The sequence below is a fragment of the Electrophorus electricus genome, chromosome 13 (assembly GCF_041902795.1).
Source record: "Electrophorus electricus isolate QZ-2024a chromosome 13, ASM4190279v1, whole genome shotgun sequence".
NCBI lineage: Eukaryota > Metazoa > Chordata > Actinopteri > Gymnotiformes > Gymnotidae > Electrophorus > Electrophorus electricus.
The window spans coordinates 11,861,541-11,883,870 of record NC_137509.1 but is presented as its reverse complement, the minus strand read 5'-3'; the positions used below and the strand labels follow the sequence as shown (position 1 = coordinate 11,883,870).

The following is a 22,330-nucleotide window of genomic DNA, read 5'->3' as shown; positions in this document are numbered from 1 at the left end:
TTTGATTCTCAGTGCAAAATAGTCGGAAATATAGAAGAATGGTTTTAAAATGTTGTAGTTCTTGGCAACAATTAGCTTGAATGCTTGAATTCGAGTTTCATTCATAACTTCCTGATCTGGTTCTGCCAGTCTTACCGGAATTTTATAGTTTCTCATAGACACCGCCACCCACCACACAAACAAACAAACAAACAAACAAACACACACACACACACACACACACACACACACAGACAGACACACCACTGTGCCTTTCAACACTTAATACAATGCCATACGTTTACAGTTGTCCTAGGAAAAAATAAATCAAAGCAAAAATTGGAAGAAATATAAGGGAAAAAATATAAATACTCTTTTGCTTCTTATAGGTTGCAGCTTACTTCTCTGTGTGATTATAAAATGCATATCAAGCAAAGAACGATATGTTAGAGATATGTTTAATTGAATGAGAAAAGTAGGCTATATTTCACAATTACTTAAAAAATTACTTTAAAAAAGCAAAAAAATTTACAGAAAAATAATAAAACCAGGCATGGCCCGGTGCCTATGTTGTTCCTATTATAAAAACACACTCCTATTATCTTTGATTTTTGTATCCATCTCTTAGTCTCTAATACTGGGGTTTTAACACACTCCTCCACATAGAACTGATCCATATCTCAAGGGACCTTTGTATATACATTCCCCTGACATTCCCCTTTAGCCTTTCAGTTGGATTCAGATCTGGTCTTTGACTCGCCATTTATTACCTTTGGGTGCATTCCTGTGCTTCTTTTAAAGCTTAATGCTTTTTAAATTTTTATTTTTTTTTTAACTTTTTTTGACATGGCGTAGGTGAAATATTTGACTCCATGATGACAAGCTCTCCAGTAAGCTCTCTCGAATTATGCAGTTCTGATTACTAGGCCATAATGGTTATAGGTTAAGCAACAATAATTATTACATTTAACAAGAACAAGCCTACTCTTCTACTGTGCTACTAAGGAGTTAATAATTATGCTGATGATCTTGATAACATAAACATACATTGATAACACATACGTTTTAACAGTTCATTAATTTTTTCACTTACTCGGCTCTCATTAATTGCCTACTACTCTAGCCTATTTCCCAAATCAAAGCCTACTATAATTTAAATTTGAGCTATTATTACTATAGCCATCACTTAGCATTGTACTAAAGTTAAAGCTAATAATTTAACTGTCGACTAGAATCGTCCACCAGCAGAACAATCAATAAACCAACCAAAGTTATGTACCATCTACATTTCCACAAATCCTTCAAACTGCACTTTCTATCACTTCTCATGGACCTTGATTGCCAATGGTGGAGTTACGGCTAACACAGCTGAGTGGCCAGTGCTCCGAGTCACTGAAAAGAGTTGTTTTTAGATACCCATCATCAGAAATAGGCATCGTTTCTGAAAGGTAGATGCCACAATCAAGTGGAAAGTGTCACCCAGTAACATTATTAATGGTGGATGGCATCCTCGAAGTAGAACTAGAATTCTCAGACTGCCCCTCAAATGTGATAGTTCTTTGAAAAACACAAATTAGGGTGTGTAGATCATCAAGCATCATGATGGAATTAAAATGACTCACACCAAAAGACAAGGTCCAAGCAGGCCACAGATTACCAAAAAAACAAGCACAGTGCTAATGTGAGAATAAACTCATGGCAGACATTTCAGTCACCAAAGTTTCAGCAGTGCCAGTGGAGACATTGTCGAAAGACACTTTATACAGGAACTCAAACCAAGATTATGGCTGGACCCGATCCCTGAGGTGTAAATAATCAGAGACATCCAATCCATAGAGAAAGAGCCATTAAAGTGGATAGAAATATGTAGCAATCCAGTTAACCACTGTAAAGCCACAATGGTCACTCAATGGTTCATTTAAATGTAGGAGCCATCAACCCACTACATAAAAAAGGAAATGAATCCAATAACAAGAGTATATAAAGATCTGCCATGAAAGTAGCTAAAGTTTCATTAAGCCCCAACAGATTTTGAGTTCTGAAATTTAAAAAAAATCCATCTGCTTTCCCATATATAAGTTATCAATTTTCATTATTAAATTTTGTTTTAAAAATAAATTTAGGCATAAACCATTAGATTCTAATGCTTTTAAGACTATGAAAACCTAACATTCAATCAGATGTGTCCAAACCTTTGACTGGTACTGTATATGTACAATTAATGTGGGGACTGACAGGAGTGTATTTGGTGCATCATAATACATTTATATTATGACTGGACCTGGTAAATGACCTGGGTTGTGTTGAATGGTTCCAGGCCTTTATAAGAACTGAATCAAGCCAATTTCTACAGTACCTCCAATAAGTAGATTTTGCTGGCTTACACCTCAAAACGACTATAGACCAGACTCCTTTTAAGTGGTATGGTATGAAAATGTTTAGCATGAAGTAAGATACTTTTATCCATTGGTTTAACATACAAAGTAGTGGACAGAGTAAAATCAGTTTTACTGATTTGGGTATCTAAAATTAATGTTTTTTTTTCCATGTTGAAATTTATGGTATTATAGAGTTAACATACATATAGACTTTCAATTCTGACAGAGAACCTTTAGAAAATTTGAAAATGTCAATGTATTGTTTATATAAAATCAAGTTGGGGCTAAAATGACTATTAGAGTGTGTATATATATATATATATATATATATATATACACACACACAATTCATTTTGAAATCCCATAAATATGTAGTGAATATAACTCCCATTACTGTACCTTGAATTTGTAAATAGAAATTAGTTATTAGACATGTTAAACAGAAATTGTGTGGGTGCCTTGAGATCTACACACTAGTCTAGAAAAACTGCTTGACCTTGTAATGGAAATTACATTGCATTTGTGTTACAAGAACACAGAGCAGAGAGTTCCTTTTTCTTCAAACTCTGTGCGCATTGCTAGAACATTGCAACAACTACACCTAGTATAATCTGCCAATTTGGTTTCTGAGAAAAACCCTGTTGCATGTCAGAATCTGGCAGGGAACAAAACAAACCCTTTTTAGGTAGAAAGGGAGCAAAACCCCAAACTTTGTGTTTTGCTTGCTTGAGAAAACCAAAACTAAATATAAACAAGTGGAAAAGAGGATCCTGCCTCTCTCTTATAGACTCCTTGTGTGTGTAACTGAGATGCCCTCAGGCTGACAAAACATTTGTTTTTGCTTTACCCATTGATGTCCCAGTTATCTTTATTGTAGGACTGGAGATTTCCACCACAGACTCCAAACCACTAGTATGAGAAATTTCTACTGAGGCCAACTATTTCACCATCAGGGTAAGCAACTGTGGATAACTGTTCAAGGAAGGGCACTACACTGCATTCCTAATTATGCAAATGCTATTTTTCTGATTTTCCTAAAAATGGTCGATGCAAATGACAATATAATTTTCAAGACATCAACCTTTAGAGTATAAATCAAATTTTATTGAACAAACCTCCCAAACAGTATTTTTTCAAAAATAAACTCAATGCACTGTTCCAAATTATGCACAACAGTTTCACAGGTTGTAAAGAACTGAAATTGTATTGAATTTGCAGTATTAAGAGGTTACATTTACTGAAATCAAAAGCCATTTCAATAAACAAATTAACAGACCAAGTTACATGTTAACATATCAAAGAAGGGATTGTACCACCTTCACAATTCTTGCATCCATTGAACTTGAGTTTTTGGAAAGTTCCTGCTTGAAGTTCCTTGCAGTATGTCAGAATAGCCTCCCAGAGCTGTTTTGATGAACTGCCTCCCACCCTCAGATCTTTTGCTTGAGGATACTCCAAAGGTTCTCAATAGGGTTGAGGTCAGGGGAGGATGGTAGCCATACCACGAGCTTCTCTCCTTTTATGCCCATAGCAGCCAATGGCACAGAGGTATTCTTTGTAGCATGAGATGGATGCATGAAGTTGATTTTGCTATGGAAGGTACAGTTCTTTTTGTACCATGGAGGAAAGTGGTCAGTCAAACTCTATATACTTTGCCGAGGTCATTTTCACACCTTCAGGGACCCTAAAGGGGCCTACCAGCTCTCTCCCCATGATTCCGGCAGGAAACATGACTCCACCACCTCCTTGCTGGGACATGGTGGCCATCCACCAGCCATCCACTACTCCATCCATGGTTGCATGGCACTCATCAATAAACTAGACTGTTTGAAAATTGTCTTCATGTATGTCTGGGCCCACTGCAACCATTTCTACTTGTGAGCACTGGTTATGGGTGGCCAAATAATAGGTTTATGCACAGCTGTGAGCCTCTGGAGGATCCTACACCTTGAGGTTCACAGGACTCCAGAGGCACCAGCAGCTTCAAATACCTGTTTGCTGCTTTGTAATAGCAGTTTAGCAGCTGCTCTCTCAAACTAAAGAATTTGTCTGGCAGAAACCTTCCTCATTATGCCTTCATCTGCACAAACCCGTCTGTGCTCTGAATCAGCCACAAATCTCTTCACAGTACAATGATCACGATTGCAGTTTTCATGAAATATCTAATGTTTTCATACCTTGTCCAAGGCACTGCACTATTTGACACTTTTCAGCAGCAGGGAAAGCCTTTTTCTTTCCCATATTGCTTGAAACCTGTGGCCTACTTAATAACGTGGAATGTCCTTCTTAAGTAGTTTTCCTTTAATTGGGCTCACCTGGCAAACTAATTATCACAGGTGTCTGAGATTGATTTCAGTGATCCAAAGAGCCCTGAGTCACAATACCATTCATGAGTTTAATTGAAAAGCAAAAAGTAAAATCTTTATGACACTTAAATCCAATTTGCATAATAATGTGGAATACGGTGTAGTGCCTTTGAGCGATAAAAGCAGTTGTGTCACAAGCAGACATATGTATGCATACATAGTTAGACAAAGGTAGAGTCAAAGACCCTATGCCTGCAGCAATATGTCTACTGGATAGTTGCGTAAATAAAGTGTGAACCTTGGGTAGTAAAGTACTGGCTTAACAGAATAATGGCTAGTCAGATACTCCTCTTCAGAAGCAGAAATAAAGTTAGCTGTATAGGCCTTTTCAAGAAAGGTGTCAATTTCTGCTTTGAAACGTGTGGTGGGGTCAAATGTTATTTTTTTGTTAAAGGTTTCATCTGACAATTGCCTGTGAATATCTTTAGTGTAATCAGTTTTATTCATGAGTACCACACCTCCTCCTTTATCAGCAGGTTTAACTACTATTTCTTTGTTCTTAACCAATGTAAAAAAAAAAAAAAAAAGGCTTCCTATTCATTCTTGAAGACGTTAGATCTCTGTTTTTATTAAAATTATATTCAAAGGGTATTAATAGGTGCACTATTCATTACAGGACAAAAAGTACTTCTGCATTTGAAACATACGCTCTGACTGTCAGTAGTGACATTGGAAAGAATGTGGGAACTATAATTGTGAAACAGATATTTCAGTTTAATATTACAAAGAAGTTGAAAAGCTCTACCTTTTTCTGAAAACGATCTGGAGTGGGTGTGGGGGCAAATGAAAGTCCATTGTTCAAAACTGATTCTGTAGCAAGGTTTGATTTATCAAATTGAAGATCAGTCCTTCAGGTGTCTGTGGTGAACATGTATGGTGTTGTACCTTTGTCTTCCTGGAACCTCGGTTGCCATACCAACGATGGTCCATGTTACTTTTCTCCTGTGATGACATAGAGAACTGTGCTGCCTTCTTGATTCTAAAAAATCTGAATCTAAGTCTGACGGAGGTTCAAAGGTGCTGGACCGTGCAGTGAATTCTCCTGGCACGAGCTGGTTTCTGCAAGTGTTGTCTTGACTTTGGTAATCAAGGAATCCTTATAATCAATGATGTTCTTTTTGAATTTCCTGATCTTCTGTGTTTCGATGTCTCTGATTAATTATACATCAGGAACTGAGCAATTGAGTAACTTTTACATTGTTCACTGAAGCACAAAGTACTACTTAAAGTGTATTTCCAAAGTATACCCTTAACATCTTTCTCAATTTCTTTATTAAAAAAAGTTAAACAAGTTTTAACATTTTTTTGGAAAATGTTTCTTTTACATTATTTTATCAGTATTGCTGTGATACTTGCTGTGAGCTCATGGATTCAGGCATAATTTTGTAGAGAATTTTGGTATTACTGTTATAATACTGCCCAGGAACTATATCTGTGGATGGTTCAAGATGATGGAATGCATATGTTTAATAATGAACAGTACTACTACACCATAGTCTAGTAGATGTTTATTAGAGTTTTAAGGTGGGGAAATGTACCTCTACCCCATTAAATTTGGCTATAATCATTGGGATTACAATGTTGTTACAGGCATCTACTCCAGCAAACACAAACCATGTTAAGACACCACAGAGTAGCTCTTCTAGCACATCTTCCGACAATTTGGACTGCCAGAGAACCTCATCTCAGACCAGGAAGTTCAATTCATGTCAATGGTCTGAAGGGAATTCCTGAGTAAACTCAATAGTACAGTAAGACTTACTTTGGGGTATCATCTCCAAGTCAATGAACACTCTAAAACCTGGAAAGGGTGGAATACAGGCAGATCTCTCTTTGTCATACAGGAACAGGGCTTACCCAGTTTGGAGATACATCTCTCGACATGTTTTGGCTTCGCTAATACAACCTAAACACAAGTGCTAATAACACGATTTGTCACAATTTGACTGAGTTTCCTAAAGATTCATACACAGAAAGACATATGTAACATCATAACAACAAATATGAGAAACCAACAAATAATAAATACCAATAGTACCAAGAGTAGTCCACTGATGTTCACAGATCAAATCAACAAAATTACATGGAAAAGACATAAATATCTGTACTCAACCATTGAGGTCACCAATCTAATTATATACTTTCATAAATGTGGTCTAAAATCAAGATCTTAATGTAATCCAAGATAAATAGTAGCTTTCAATGTATAAATGCAAAAAGTCTGAATTTCTGTTTCTGTTTTCCATTACCTAAAATAATATAAATACTTTTATATAATATAAATAAAAATTAATAGTAAACACAAAATAATTATTTGAATGTTTTAATTTAAAATGTCTTAAAATGTCACACCATACTCTTCATTATCTTTCGATGACATATTTACCAAATAATCTTGTAAGCATCTTTATAAAGACTTGACATTGTGGACATTCCAATTTCTAAATAACATAATATGTTTAATTGTATACACTTTGTTAGACACAGTATATTGAAAGATTTTACCTTGAGCTACATTATCATAGGTGTTATATTGATTACATTTAAACATCAAATGATCTTACATCTCAGCTTATTCTCTTTTAATGTGGCAGGACGCTAACTATATACTAACTTATCACCAAGTGTAGGTCATCTTTTAAAGCTACTTAGAAAGAAAGGGAAAAATCGCTTTCCAAAATGTCATTGTAAATAATATTCCAGTTGTTCTTTACGATTTAACTCTTTATGCTGCATTTGCATTTTGTGTCAATTGTTTTGCCCTAGTGTTAACCTTCTTAAGAATTGAAAACCCTAACCCCCAGCAATTTGCATGGGTGAAAACTATTAGCATGTAAGGTGGTGTTTCTATTTGTTGGTTTCCTGAAAACTGATGTGTGCAATTTTACTGAAAATAAGTAATATATACTTGAAGATACTTAGCAAAATGCATGATCACATGCTTGGAGATAAATCACATGATGTGGAGGAACGCTTGAAAGCTGTTTACCAAAAATACATTTTCAAGGTGATCTAATTCTGCACTATTTCTCAGATGTTGTTGCACGAAGTTCATAACATGCCTGACCTGCCACACAGTAGATTATAGTATATGGACTTTCACTACATACATGGGCATTCAAAATTTGTTAGGTTCTTCTGAAAGCCGTTTGTATGATGTGGATGCCAGGTGTAAACGGTTTACCAGACGTAAAGTTAGAGGCCAAATGTAACTTAGTTATACCCCCTTCGGATTTTCTAGTTACCATGTTTTACTTCACATTTCCCAACGTGGTAAATGATTTCCTGCCGTTATCATCAAAGGCGCCGGAAAAGCGTCACGCCTTCGCTGCAATAAAGCGACGGTGTTCATTGATTGAAGATGAAATGTTCGTAATACAAAATTTGCTAAAAATCTTAAACACGTAGCAAACCACACAGCAAAACAGATTCTGCTGATATTTCTACAAACTTGCACGCAGACGGTCAGTATTAAGTCGGCAAAAAACTAAGGTACTGTACGGTGTGATAACAGTATATTAGGTTAGCTGTCTAGCTACGATAGCTGGCTTGCTAGCTAGCTAATTTGCACGATTTATTAACACACCGCAGCAATGATAAAATAACTTAGTGGGTCGTAGATATAATGCCAGTTGCACAACAATAATTCTTCCGATTTATTCATTTGTCCAGGCAGACGTACATAGTAGATGTTTATAGACATGCTGTTTGACTACTGGATAAATGCTAGCTAACTTGTTATGGAAATTTCGGTGGATTGCTCGCTAGCTAGCCAAGTTTGCGCCGATTCCCACGATTTTTTTCTAAACCATCGTAAAACAGCATAATAATTGAACATTTTGTCAGATGTAGTTTAGATAGCTTTTTTTTATTGTTTGTACTCGAATATGTGGAAGTCAAGGACAAATATTAGCGTAGCTATCCTAATACGCAGTGTAATGTTTTATAAGCCTTAAACATTTTTCTTAATGCTTGTTCAAATATTGCTATCTTGAAAATAGAAATAGATCGTTCCTGGACATTTGCATTAACAAATATGCAACAGTAACATCGTGCTTGAGTTTGTTTCAACTAACAATCCTTCTTAACATATGGCTTATTAGTCTCCAGAGCAATATCTGAACTTGTAACTTGGAACCGTTAATGTTGTCTAGGTTTTAACAATATCACTCGGTGCTCTTAATTAAATGTACATGTGTATTTTATTGCTATACATGATATCCTTTCTTGCAGACGACGAGCTGGCGCAAGTAGCAGGGTGTCCGTGGACCATGAGGGACAGCGGGACAAGCTTGGCTCATAACCGCTGGCAGGGAGAGCTCTCCCTGACTGTGAGTCAAGAGGGCAGTCATGGGGGTATGGCAGGCGGACATCTGCTAGGCTCTGACTCCCCTCACAGTGCCCAGAGTGGCATGCACATAAAACTGAGCCAAAAGGAAGGGGTCTGGACTGGAGAATCTGTGGAACCAGATGAGATGGATGAAGAGGATGGATTTGATGACGAAGAGGAGGAGGATGACTTTGAAGATGAACAGTTGGAGGACAGAGAAGAGACTAATTTTGAATGTGCCCCATTAGAAGATGAGGATGAAGAAGTAGACTGGCTTGTCCAAACAGATCCATTATCACAAGTGCAGCAATATCAGATGCAGTCACCTTCAGTGAAAGAACAGGCCGAATTTGAAGCCAGGGACTTTCCTGAGAGCCCTCTACGGGCCCGGCTTCGTGGGCTCAGGCAACAAAGGCTGAAGCGATGGAGGAGGCTCCGTGCCTGTACGGGCCTGCGTTTCCGTCTTGCTCAGAACTGGAAGACATGGCGGCAGCGTGCATTGTGGGTAGGCACTCTTGGGCACAGACGGGCAAGGCGGTGGCGCCAGTATAGTCTTTATTCGAGCAGACAAAGAAGGGATCCTGGCCTTAGATTAGCCCTGCAGACTGCAAATGGAAGTCAAACAGGTAAGAGATGTCATTGTAAAATGAACCCATTCTTACTTTTGTATGGAAGCACATTAGTATTTAAGGGATTGACTTTGAAAGAAAAGTATAAACAGGAGATACTGGTCACTTTTTCATATTTGATCTGCTGCTTTAAGTAATTTTTCATCATAAACCTCTCTCTTTCTCCTCAGAAGCTCCATTTAGTGACTTGAATGGTTATCCTGGCCTTTCACAGTCCAGTTCAATAATCAGTGTTGGAAAACCTGAAGTCAGGGATTTCTCATCAGTGGTAAATGAGAAGCCCACCACTCACAAGCTGGAACTGGCCCTTACAGAAGAGCATGTGTCCTATGTCCAAGGTAAACAGTGGCAGAAGTCTACCATCTCTCCCAATTTCAATTGTGAATTCCAAAACAAAAAAGAGGTAGCCCAGTGACCCTGAAAAGACAGCTTTGTCCCTTTTTGTTTTTGTATTTTTAAATACCAAAGCAAAAATAATATTCATGTTTTGGTTTGAATTTTAATAACTATTTGGCAAATCAGTTACCTAAAGAGTGTTTGTTTCTTAGGAATCAGTGGTAATTTTATATAAATTAACTTTTAAAAAAGCTTTAGAAAGATCAAAAAGTCTTTAGAAATCCCTGAAGATTACTTTAAAAATTCAGATAGACTTTAGTCTGGCCCAGTATATTTCAGACTTTGTTGCTTCAAGTAGCTTTTAGCGCCAGCTATCAGACAGAGGATATTTTATAATCAGTTCTCATACAAATATATTCATATTTATTTATCTCCCAGATGTTTTGGTTGAGTCTCACCATAAATATGGCTGTCTGATCCCTGTACATACTGATGATATTGTAGAGCAACTGCAGGAGATCTTCAGTGAGAACTTCTCTCAGCCTCACAGGTATGTCAATTCAAAGATGCATATGATAAACACAGACATATTAACAAACAAAAGACATATTTGTTCTTAACAAGAAAGTTTCACCTTGACACAAACTAGAAGAAAACTTGAGTAGACATAAGAATTTTATTCTACTATTGAGATATTCACACAATTAGCATTTAACACAAATGGATTGTGATTGATGCTCTCAGGAAGGCAGAGGTGCGGCAGCTAATGCAGTCCTACCAGAGATCACCAGCAGGTATGAGCATGATACGAGGGTTCAGTGTAAACTACAAGCGTCATGTCCTTACCTTGGATGATCTTTGCACCCTATATGGACAGAACTGGCTCAATGACCAGGTGAAGTATGGTACACTGCAATCATGGTTATTCTTGTACAATACCTCTCCATCCCAGTCCTGCCTTATATCTGTTGTGTTTTTCACCCAGGTCATGAACATGTATGGAGACCTTGTAATGGATTCAGTCCCTGACAAGGTAATGAGTAATAAAATTACTTTTTTTGCCATTTACAGTATATCCATGGTAGCTCTTGGCAACATGATCTAAATGTGTTTTTATTCCTGTTCTCTCAGGTTCATTTTTTTAACAGCTTCTTTTATGACAAGCTGAGAACTAAAGGTTATGACGGTGTTAAACGGTGGACAAAAAATGTAAGACTTTTTCTTTTATCCTGGCTTTCCATTTGAATATTTACATAGAATTTTGTTATGAAGGTGTTTTAAAAATAATTTAGAAAATGGTCAGTTCAAATTTTCTACAAGAAACAGTTAATGGGGTTTTTGCTTCCAAACTCAATTTTTATTGATAACAACTGAGTGTTAAGGGCCTTGGTCAAGGATAACGGTGGCAAATTGGCAGTGGTGGGGCTTGAACTGGCAACATTCTACTTACTTGTCTAGTATCTTATCTACTGAGCTACCACTGCCCTAATACAGCTTATGTTTTTTGGGCTGATGTTTAAACCTCTGTTTGAGCTTCATATAACCCCTTTAATTTCAGTGCCTTATGTTAACTAACCATGTACACTTTACAAAGTGTATATGTATCACTGGATGTTTTAATCCAGGTTGACATCTTCAGCAAGGAGCTACTGTTGATTCCCCTTCATCTGGAAGTGCACTGGTCACTAGTGTCAGTAGATATCAAACAACGTTTCATCACCTACTTTGACTCCCAACGGACACTTAACCGTCGCTGCCCCAAGGTCAGGACATCTTGTGGTCTCTTATCTCTGAAATTGGTTTCTATTAATGTGCTCCATGGAATTAGCAGACACTGAAATGTGAATGTAACTGCAGTTTTGCCCTATAGACATTCTTAAACCAGATTATTTCTTCGCTTTGCTTTGTAGCATATTTTTAAGTACCTCCAGGCAGAAGCTATGCTAAAACAACAGAGAGATTTTCTCACAGGGTGGAGAGGCTTTTTTAAAATGGTAAGTCAGATGAAAATGGTAAGTCAGATGAAACTGCTCACCCCAAACTACTACTTGGGAGACAATGATTGTCTAAAAATTGGCTCTGAAAATTGTTTTGCCTAAAGCAGTTTGTCCTGCATGTCATGTCATCTAACAGGAAACTTGGAGTATTCTGAAGACCGCATATGTGAAATGTCTGCTTTGTATTGACAATTCCATTGTCTTTCCATGCTGCCTTCTACATAACATTGCTGATTTTCAGAAAAATTGTTGATTGCTAGCCTGAAATTGCTTCAAATACTATGTTAGCATTATATCATACAGCACTAACCCATAGGACCCTAGATAAAAATGGAAAACCTGTATCATATCAGTATTATAATCTTATGAATGCCTAATGGTGTTATTGCATCTATTGTACCCCATCAACCAATCAAGTTTGTGTATACAGTTCAAGAGTAATTTTACACTAAACTGACAGTAACGTTCATTTGGTTACATGAATGCTTTGTGGTAGCGAAGATTTAAATTTGTAAGTTAACAGAGGTTGTATTTGTGTTCAGAATGTAGGGAGACAGAATAATGACAGTGACTGTGGGGCATTCGTCCTTCAGGTGAGTTCATGTATAATGTTTTGACACTTTTAGCCAATTGTTGACATCCTGAAGAGGAATACCTTGGGTTCAACATGTAGAGGTTGAATACATCTAGGAGGAAAAGTAAAATGAGCATAGCCAGGAGCATATATAGGCTGTTCTTTTTCTTGAGGCAATTGTTCAGCTAGTGTGTCTATCCTTTATTGATTCCAGTACTGCAAGTGTCTGGCATTGGGGCAGCCCTTCAGCTTCAGTCAACAGGACATGCCGAAGCTGAGGAGACTCATGTACAAAGAGCTTTGTCACCGCAAGCTCTCGCTGTGATACCTGTGGACGGTTGCAGGAAAGGAGCATCTGGAAACGGACTGTCTGAAATGCAGAGAGACTTTAAACTGGACATTTCATATTCAAACGCAGCTTTTTCTTTTGTACCAACATTTTTTTGTGGTTGTCAGAGGCCAATCTCTTTTCTAAAGGCTACCTTGTTGCAATGTGGTGGTCATGATTAGGAGACGTTTTGGCTGTCAATGAGGTAGAATGTTTTTGATTTTTAAATTTTTTTTTTTTCCTCCCTCCATCTGTAAAGGTGTTGCTATGCTTTTTATCAAGTGTTGGGAAGAGTGTTGTGCTACTCAACGTACAAATATAAAATGACCCCACACCCCCTCCCCCCCTTTTTTTTTCCCAATAAATCATGTCTTATCAAAACTGGTGTGGTGTGAACACTAGTTGGTTTATTTCTAAGTCATTTCTCTTTCCTCATTAATCACTAATTTTGAGTTGCTTGTCAAGGCCCCCCAAAGTGGTGTTGGAATGGTGCCTTCATGTAGCCTTGCATTTTGTTGTAATGCACAAACCTCTCCGTGCCTCAAACAGAATATACGGCTCCATACAACAATATAATGGCTTGCCATGTCCACATTTTGTTTTGAAGTGCATATTGAGATTGTCCAGTGTACTGACGAATCATTAGATAGTCAAATTAACGGATATTTTAGACTTTTTCCAGTTACAGTGTTTGATGACTAGGTTTAAGCAGCACAATCGGAATTAATCACAATCCCCCCCGTGCAACTATTGCTAAACCACTGGGTCACAGTAAAACTACTTCACTGTGACTCAATGGTTTTACAAAAACCAGAGCCAGCGTTTCCTCCAGCCTCACAGGAGATGGTGGGAAGGGAAACGCTGCATTACGGCGTGCGCTTTGGCCTATTAGCTACCACCGTGACCCGCCTCTTTTCTGAGTGAAGGTGAAACTGTCCAATCAAAACGCTCACGTTCGCGTCACTGCCCACGTATTTAGCACATTTCCGCCATTCTGCCGTTCTTTGTGATAATGTCGGCTCAACATGAGGACAGGTAAGCAGCAGCTGTTTCATAACATGCTTTGTTTGCTACGTGTTTTTTAAAAAAAATGAAGCCCGTATATTGGTGTTATAAATGCGGTTATCGTAAAATGCGATTTAGAGTTTCCCCAGTGAGTGTTTTGACTGATTCTAGCTAAGAAAAATTGGTTACTGCCTGTAAAACTGCACGACACGTTAGCGTTAGCTTGGTAGGCTAAGCTAGCTAAACCGTCTTGCGTACGAATAAAGTAAAAAAGATCAACTGTTTAATCTATAGCCACACACTTTTGGTCTTTTTAGCAGCGATGTTTCCCCATCGCAAATTAATCGACACGGTGACATTATTAAAACATCGGCACGTTTATAGCGCGACGTGACTTTTTTTCCTCGCTAACGTTTCCGCTAGTTGCCGGCTCGCGTCGCGCGTGCACATGGCGGCCCCACGTGCCGTCTCTGCCAGGCGGCGTTTAAAACGGGAGTCGTTGAAGCGTCGTGTAACAGCGGGTCGATGCGCTGACCAGCAGCGTATGTATTTATTTTTAGGCTTTAGTTCGCCTCGAGAAAAAATAAAGCGGCGGTTTAAATGCGAGACGGACTTTACAGATGTATCGTGGACGTTAGGCCAAAGTCTGGCCCAGTAGCTATAGACTGACCCGTCGTTTAAAGTGTGCTCATAGATGTCCTAACGTCATAAATTACAACGCATTTATTAGAAATTATCTTCGCTTTGGCCGATGTAATGGCTGAGTTGGCAGAGGCCATCTCCAATTAGCTCGTTAGCGCTAGCTAGTTAGCTCGCTCATAAGACGCGCTAATTACCACGTTTCGTAATTTCACTGTTTGTACGTCTCGCTTCCTGTTTGGCTTAATAGTTTACATATCAATTGCCATCAAATGTCGAAGGCCGTCTTTATCAAACATCCTGTAGTTTAGTCGAGTTTACAGGCCCTCGCACTGCTAAATTCTAAAGGTTAAGGCAAAAATGGCGGACTCCAATGCCATTTTCTACCGAAAATTGCGACGTGTCTGGTGTAATGTCGCCTCCCCTCCATCTTAAGTCTTTATTCATCTTTTGATGTCGTCTGTCCTGGTAACGCAACAGATTATTTACTTATGAAATGTATAAACTGTGATAAAGATTTTAATTTGTAAATTTTATTTGGACAAGTCTTAAAATGTAAGTTCAACGTGCATTCATGTTTTGTCCACGACATCACTTAAAAATATTTAAATTGTCATGGTTGCGCCGTCGTAACCCGTTATATGGCATTGCTAACAATGGGTTATGTCCTTTCAGACCTAGAGACAATGGCCCTGAGGGCATGGAGCCAGATGGAGTCATTGAGGTAAGGCTTAGTGTTTGGGTGTTGAAGCATTTGTCTTCGATCTGTGTAAATTACCTGCTGTAATGAGAGCGTGCTTTCTGTAAAATTATATTGCAAGATTGGTTATTAGAAGGCTTTAGCCTCGGGTTTTTAATCAACATGCGTGCTTCTCTCCTGTGATTAGGGCAACTGGAAGGAAGTCGTGGATAGTTTTGATGACATGAACCTGCGGGAAAATCTTCTCAGAGGAATTTATGCGTATGGTTTTGAGAAACCTTCTGCCATTCAGCAGAGGGCTATTCTCCCTTGTATCAAGGGTATGTAGCAAAATTGTACAACGCTTTCTCTTTGGAACCAGTGCTCTTCCAAGGTGTTGGAAGTATTTTCATGAACACCCTTATCAACTGGGCAGGGCAGTGCCTGCTAGTGGTAGAGTCCTATATCTGGTAGGGGAAGAGAAATTGCAGCCCATATTCATCTCAGTCAGCTCAGTACCATGAGCTAAAGGCTGATTCATGCTGTGGGCACAGAATACAGGCATTTGCTTGATCTTGTTTTATATGATTTTAATTGGCAAAAGCATTTATTTTAGTTTGATTTCTTTTAGGTTATGATGTCATTGCACAGGCTCAGTCTGGAACAGGGAAGACGGCCACTTTCGCCATCTCCATCCTGCAGCAGATTGACATCGATCAGAAGGCGACACAGGCTATGGTCCTGGCTCCCACCAGAGAGCTAGCCCAGCAAGTAAGGCTCACTGTTGGTTACCATCATACATATACTTGGTCCACTCAAAGGGAGTATCATGTGTTGTATCATTCCCTTATTAACTGGGTGAGGCAATGCCTGTTGGTGCCATGGAGTCCTATATCTGGTAAGGGAAGAGGAAATACCGCCTATATTCATCCCAGTCTGCTCAGTCCTGTGAGATAAAGACTGTTTCATGCTATAGGCACATTTTCAGAATGGCTCACTGGTTTGTCGATCACTTTGCCCTGGTTCAAACTTGGTTCTAATCAAACTTGAGTCATGAAGGGTCAAAGAGCCTTTAGCCACAACTTTGTGTTGATTGTGCACTGCAATCCAGTTTTTGGGATGGGGGGTAGGGGTGTTTAATCTTAGCTCAGAAAACATTGACTATAACCTCTCTGGCTTGTCTGTTTGCCCAACTTAGATCCAGAAGGTGGTCCTTGCCCTGGGTGACTACATGGGCGCCACTTGCCACGCCTGTATCGGTGGGACCAATGTCCGTAATGAAGTGCAGAAGCTGCAAGCAGACGTACCCCACATAGTGGTGGGGACACCTGGGCGGGTCTTTGACATGCTCAATCGCCGATATCTCTGTAAGCATCTCCACCAGCCTCTGTGGCCAATGGTGCAGGGCTTGCATGCTGTAATGATGATCCCCATGCGTGTCAGCTGACTTCGGTAGCCCTCTGCATTTCCCCGGTGTTCTGTTGAGCACTGGCTCCGGGTTGCAGGCCTCTGGAGGCATGATCAGACCTCACTGACCTGAACACAGCATTGTTCTTCCATTGCCAGTATTTCAGCACTCTATAAACCTAGGTGTAAACCACAGCTGCTTTCATAGGTTAAGCAAGTTCAATCGATCAAATTAAGGTGTCTGCATTTAACCCCCAACAATGGTCCTTTCAGATTCAGACTTTTGAGGCTGTAGTCTTTACCCAATTAATGTCTTTTTTTTTTTTTTTTTTTTTTTTTTTTTTTTAAGCTCCCAAACAGATTAAGATGTTTGCACTGGATGAAGCTGATGAGATGTTAAGCCGGGGATTCAAGGATCAGATTTATGAAATTTTCCAGAAGTTGTCTTCAGATATACAGGTAATTGGGATTTCCTACTCTTGGAAAGGGCTGGATAAATTACTATGAGCTGCGTCTGTATAGTGACTAACAATTCCAAGGTTACTTATATAGGCAGTATATCACATGAGTTTGCAAGTAAACCAGTTTTGATGTTGGATCTAGTTGCTTTTTAATTGGTTGTTTTCTTTTTGGAAAGATGCAAACTATCCTAACCCTAGTTTGGCCAACGTTCCCTCTCCCCATAGCTCTCTCTGCTGTGAAGGGAATCAAGTTCTTTGGTAGAACATTTGAGCTGCTCTCCACAGTGACTGGGTCCCCCTGTCCTTCATCACTACTATAAAGCAGCTGACATTCCCATAATAAAAATTTGTCTGAAATGCCTGTTATGAGGCCAGGGATTTCTGACACATCTTTTTCTACAGGTGATTCTCCTGTCAGCCACCATGCCTCAGGATGTGCTTGAGGTCACGTCCAAGTTTATGCGGGATCCTGTGAGGATCTTGGTCAAGAAAGAGGAGCTGACCCTGGAGGGTATCCGTCAGTTCTACATTAATGTGGAAAAGGAGGTAAAGGAGCTTCATACCATAACGTGTCCAAAAAAAGTGACTCCAAATATAACCCTTGGCACTGAAACAGGCTTTAAAGTTTAGCAAGCAGTTTAAAAAATATATACCTACCTGATATTCATTGTTGCCATTTTATGATGATCACCATGCGTGTCAACTGATTCCAGACTTTTCTGCATTGCTTGGTGGCTGGTGAGCGTTCTGCTAATCAGTGTACCTAGCGTGTAGGGTTCTGGTTGCATGATCAATTTAGAAGTCTGAAAATGGCACCATCTAGTGGCAATACCTTAGCATTGCAATTGTTAAAGGCACTTTTGAAATCTTGGTTAGTACAGTGAGATCCTGCAGTTGGAGAATTGTAATTCAGTTCTGTCAAGAATAAAGTGCTTAAGCCAGCTTTACCATAACTTTTTTTTTTTTTTTTTTTTTTTTGGTAATTCAATCTCAGGAGTGGAAACTGGATACTTTATGTGATCTGTACGAGACTCTGACCATAACCCAGGCCGTCATTTTCATCAATACCCGTCGGAAGGTGGATTGGCTGACCGAGAAGATGCATGCTAGAGATTTTACCGTTTCTGCTTTGGTGAGTAAGCTAACAGCCATCTGATGTTGAAATTCGCATGCCACTCAGTAACACTTAGTGTAATGAAAATAAGACCCTTATCAACTGGGCAAGGAGATGCCCATCAGTGGCAGTCTTATATCTGGTAGGGGAAGAGAAAGTGCAACCCATATTCATCTCAGTCAGCTTTGTACCATGAGCTAAAGACTGATTCATGCTGTGGGCACAGATTCACTTGACGGTAAAATCGGTCAGTCGTTGCTTTCTTGGGGTTCAGTCTGACTGTTGGACTTGCAGCATGGAGACATGGACCAGAAAGAGAGGGACTTGATCATGAAGGAGTTCCGCTCTGGATCCAGTCGTGTCCTCATCACCACTGACCTGCTGGTGAGCTGGGGGGACAACATTACTATCCTTTGTTTTAAGAGGATTCATGCTCCTATCTAGTGATTGGGTCCACTGATTCCCCTAGTACTGGGGCAGTCGAGTGTTGGAATGCTAGTTTAATATAAATTTTATAATGTGTCTTGTCCCTTAGGCTCGTGGCATTGATGTGCAGCAGGTTTCCCTGGTCATCAACTATGACCTTCCTACTAACAGGGAAAACTACATCCACAGGCAAGTCCTGCCAGCTGCCCTCTAGGATCCTCAACACTTCTTAAATGTCTTGGTATTGAAGTCTTAAATTTTCTTCATTTTTCTCCAATGACCTTGCTTAGGATTGGCCGCGGTGGCCGTTTCGGCAGAAAGGGTGTCGCCATTAACATGGTGACGGAAGATGACAAGCGCACACTCCGGGACATCGAAACGTTTTACAACACCACCGTGGAGGAGATGCCTATGAACGTGGCCGACTTGATCTAAAACCTTTCTCTGCTCCTCCTCTTGCTCTGCCCTTTGTTTCTTTAGCTCCTAATACTGAAGAGCTTTCCTTTTTTCGTTTCCCTTGTAATTCCATTGTCTAACCCCAGTGAGAGCCAGACATGATATCATTATCCTTTTTTTTTTTTTTTAAGAACTTCATGGGTTCTTTTTACAATTTGAAATGATTGACTTCAAGTGAGCCTTATGCAACGAAGCTATTCCTTAAACGAGGTGTTCCGTCTGTAATTTGAACATGAGCCATCCGGGGCTTATTTGTATTTACGGACTGAAGAGCTTGGCACCAAATGGGTAAAGTGGACTTGATTTTGTTTGACTTTCCATTTTGCCCTAAATTTTGGCTACTTTAATAGTTTCTTGAAAATGTTATCATGTTTACAAAGGCTGGTGGGTCTTGTGGCGCCCATCTTTGCTTTTGGGTGTTTCAATATGGATTCGTCTTGTATTCCCAGTATTAACTTGTACTTTCTGAGCAGGGAGTACTGAAGCCCTTGGGTTTTTGCAGTATGCTTCCTGCCATCTCCATTATAAAGTCCAAAATCCATAACTGTTATTACCAAACTTTTTGGGTTTTTTTGTTTGTTTTTGTTTTTTTTTCCCCCCCTTCGTTCATTTAAACCACTTGTATAGTGCTGTTGTGTAGTAGCATTTTTTTTTTTCCTTCTAAATAGACATTTATCTCCCTGGTGCAGAAGGTGGCAAGGTGTTGTAAGGTGAGGTTACCACCGCATGGCATATTGTATAGATTCACTGTATTAAGTCCTTTATGTATTGGGAGTGTTGCTCCAGTAACCTACCTCACCAAAATAAATTGGAGGGGTCTTTTGAAGGACCAAACTACAGATGATTAAGTATATAGAGATTATAATGTTTGTTTGTGATTTGTTTTTGTTTGGGGTTTTGTTTTTGTTTTTTCCTTTCCTCTAGTTTTGAAGAAAAATGCCTGTCTTGTGGGTTGGTTTGGGTTGGGTTTACATTGGTCAGTACTATTTTTAAATAAATTTGTTAATGATAATCTTTTTCAGACAGAAGCCATGTATTAAACGTTTTTCTACATTGGATTCTGAATAGTATTTATTTTAATTCTCTTAAATAAAGGTATTTCTCCTTTTTAACAAGTAAAACTGTTTGTTGAACTTTCTTGGAGCTGCTGTACTGGTAGGAGCTTTAGCTGAATACAAGTTAAAAAGCTTGGGGATCTTGACCCAAAAAAAAAGCAAAGGCCTCATTTATACATTGCACAAAACTTGTACATTTATTTTAAAGTTTCCTACAGAGTAAAACTTATTTTAAGCACATGCTTATCTACAGGAGTGGTACTTTTCTATTTATTTTTTAAAGATTCATAATGACAGTCAATTAAAATCTGGGGAAATGCAAAACTAAGATGTGATCAACCTATGCAATATTTAGTAACTTTTAGTTTATGTTCTCAGTAGTACTATGGCATTAGGGTAATCTGAAGGTTTTTGTTTTTTTTTTCCTCTCCTGCCTCTTGTTTGCTGTCATGGTTATAAAATTTAAATCGGTGATTAAGTGAATTTTAACATCCATTCTTGTCCTTGGTTTTGCAAAGCCTCATTAGAACACTGTCCACAGGGGGGCAGGCAAGTGGTTTAAGATGTTAATGAGGGGAAAGTTAAATGGAGATTTTAGTTTTGATGATGTACAACAGGGACATGCAGTCCAGGTAAATTTTATTCTTCTACTTGCCTGTATGTCACTTTAATTCCATGCTAGCAACTTTTGATTACTTCATCCAAATCGGCACCTACCACTACCCTGTGCTGTTACACATGCCATACATGTGCCGATGCTTCATTCTATATTTCTTGTTACAGAAACACTATTCTAATTCCCACATCATGTACTCCTTTCTCCTTTTTCACCACTTCACTCCATCCTACTGCCAACCAAAATAATCTGGTTTTCTACAGCCACATTCCTCTTCTACCATTACAGGCATACATTGAAACCAAAACAGCTCCTGAAAGCCCCCCCCCCCCCCCTGCCCGAGGCTGGATGTTGTTTTGCTTATGCATCTTCTGTGTAGGTGGCCCTTCCAACACTTTCACCATGTCTGGATGGCTACCCCCACAGTTCCCTCCCTCCTTCGCAACTCACCCCCCTGCTGGGGACACCATTGTAGGCAGGGGGATTATGCGAGTAGGAGGCTCGTAAAGGGCCTGCCAGGGTCCTTCTGTGCAGTGACGGATGGCTGCAAGACTGAAGACCCAATTTACATGAGAAGAGGGTGAACAGAGGCTCCATTCAGCCAGCCTGTCAGGGAGGCCTCAGGGACAAACTGCACTCTTTCCAACTTGCCTTATTCCCCTCTGGGCTTCTGTTTTCTTCTTTATCTTCTCCTCATCCTTCCTTCTTAATTCTGGCTTTCCTGATGCATCACGTACTTCATCTCTTCATTTTCATCCCACTTCATTTCCATTTCATCCCACTTCATTTCCATTCTTTCAGATTTGTTTCCATTTCAATTCTTTTCCTTATCCTTTCAGATGTAAGCTCACATCTCACAATAGATGGTAATTTGGATTCAGTGGGATCATATGGGAACTGTTAAAATTGATATTTTTCATAGCCCAGCCTTGTATCTACTTTTGTGATATACAGTACATTGCAGCTACTCACCTGGAATTTTCTTCAGATATATGCTCTATGTATTATATATCAGTTATCTATTTTTTCTATATTTATTCCACCATAGATTGAGTTTATGTTCCCATTTATGCTTTTTTGATTGTGCCAAATATCAAAATAGCTAAAGTAAAATTTAACCCCTACTTTGTCCAGTGTTATTCTTACAGCAAGAACAACATTGTTGATGATTCTGATAATGTATTTCCAGTGTAAATATGACTGGGTTCCACCCAAGATTGTATGCATTCAGCTACAGCAAGTGAAGGCTCGAAGCCTCAAACTTAGACCAGTTGTAGCTACTAACCATTAGCACCTGCACAGTGAAGGAAGATGTCATATTACGCACTGAGAAAAGTCACCAAGGTGTCACAGTGATTACTTAATGACCCCAAAACTAGCAGCCTAATGAATTTCCAATGATGAGTGTGAGTAATAATGGTCTATACTAAAATCTGTCAGATCTGTTTCATTTGAACTATTTTAGGTAAAGCCAAACAGATTACCACTATGATTTAAAGGATGGGCATTTCTGTTAAAATAAAAATGTGATTTTTATTTAGATTCAACCTCTTTT

At 39.1% G+C, this 22,330-nt stretch overlaps 2 protein-coding genes and 2 non-coding genes across 9 annotated transcripts; all 4 read left to right on the top strand.

Moving 5' to 3' along the window:
* Positions 1–8,047: 8,047 nt before the first annotated feature.
* senp3b (SUMO specific peptidase 3b) lies at positions 8,048–13,306 on the top strand. Of its 5 annotated transcripts, none has more exons than XM_027015551.3 (11): positions 8,048–8,215; positions 8,957–9,679; positions 9,856–10,020; positions 10,457–10,568; positions 10,763–10,913; positions 11,004–11,051; positions 11,150–11,227; positions 11,644–11,781; positions 11,929–12,012; positions 12,558–12,608; positions 12,804–13,306. In XM_027015551.3, exons 2-11 carry the CDS (start codon positions 8,995–8,997, stop codon positions 12,912–12,914), a joined length of 1,623 nt encoding a protein of 540 aa, XP_026871352.1. In that variant the 5' UTR covers positions 8,048–8,215; positions 8,957–8,994; the 3' UTR covers positions 12,915–13,306. The 5 variants fall into 5 exon arrangements, with proteins under 5 accessions (XP_026871352.1, XP_026871353.1, XP_026871351.1 ...); XM_027015552.3 differs by having other exon boundaries at positions 9,853–10,020; positions 10,523–10,568; positions 12,804–13,305; XM_027015550.3 differs by having other exon boundaries at positions 8,048–8,187; positions 9,853–10,020; positions 12,804–13,304.
* A 555-nt stretch (positions 13,307–13,861) lies between these two features.
* Positions 13,862–20,225, top strand: eif4a1a (eukaryotic translation initiation factor 4A1A). Of its 2 annotated transcripts, XM_027015617.3 has the most exons (11): positions 13,864–13,952; positions 15,237–15,285; positions 15,449–15,581; positions 15,872–16,011; positions 16,439–16,607; positions 16,997–17,106; positions 17,511–17,654; positions 18,103–18,240; positions 18,517–18,606; positions 18,758–18,837; positions 18,939–20,225. In XM_027015617.3, the coding sequence occupies exons 1-11, from the start codon at positions 13,930–13,932 to the stop codon at positions 19,081–19,083; spliced, it is 1,221 nt and encodes a 406-aa protein (XP_026871418.1). In that variant the 5' UTR covers positions 13,864–13,929; the 3' UTR covers positions 19,084–20,225. The 2 variants fall into 2 exon arrangements, 1 of the variants encoding a protein (XP_026871418.1); XR_003411001.3 differs by lacking the exon at positions 18,939–20,225 and having other exon boundaries at positions 13,862–13,952; positions 18,449–18,606; positions 18,758–18,843.
* LOC113580830 (small nucleolar RNA SNORD10) lies at positions 16,655–16,787 on the top strand. The gene has a single exon (XR_003411005.2). It is a non-coding gene; the product is annotated as a small nucleolar RNA SNORD10 (small nucleolar RNA).
* On the top strand, positions 17,784–17,919 carry LOC113580829 (small nucleolar RNA SNORD10). Its single transcript, XR_003411004.1, has one exon. It is a non-coding gene; the product is annotated as a small nucleolar RNA SNORD10 (small nucleolar RNA).
* Positions 20,226–22,330: the final 2,105 nt, after the last annotated feature.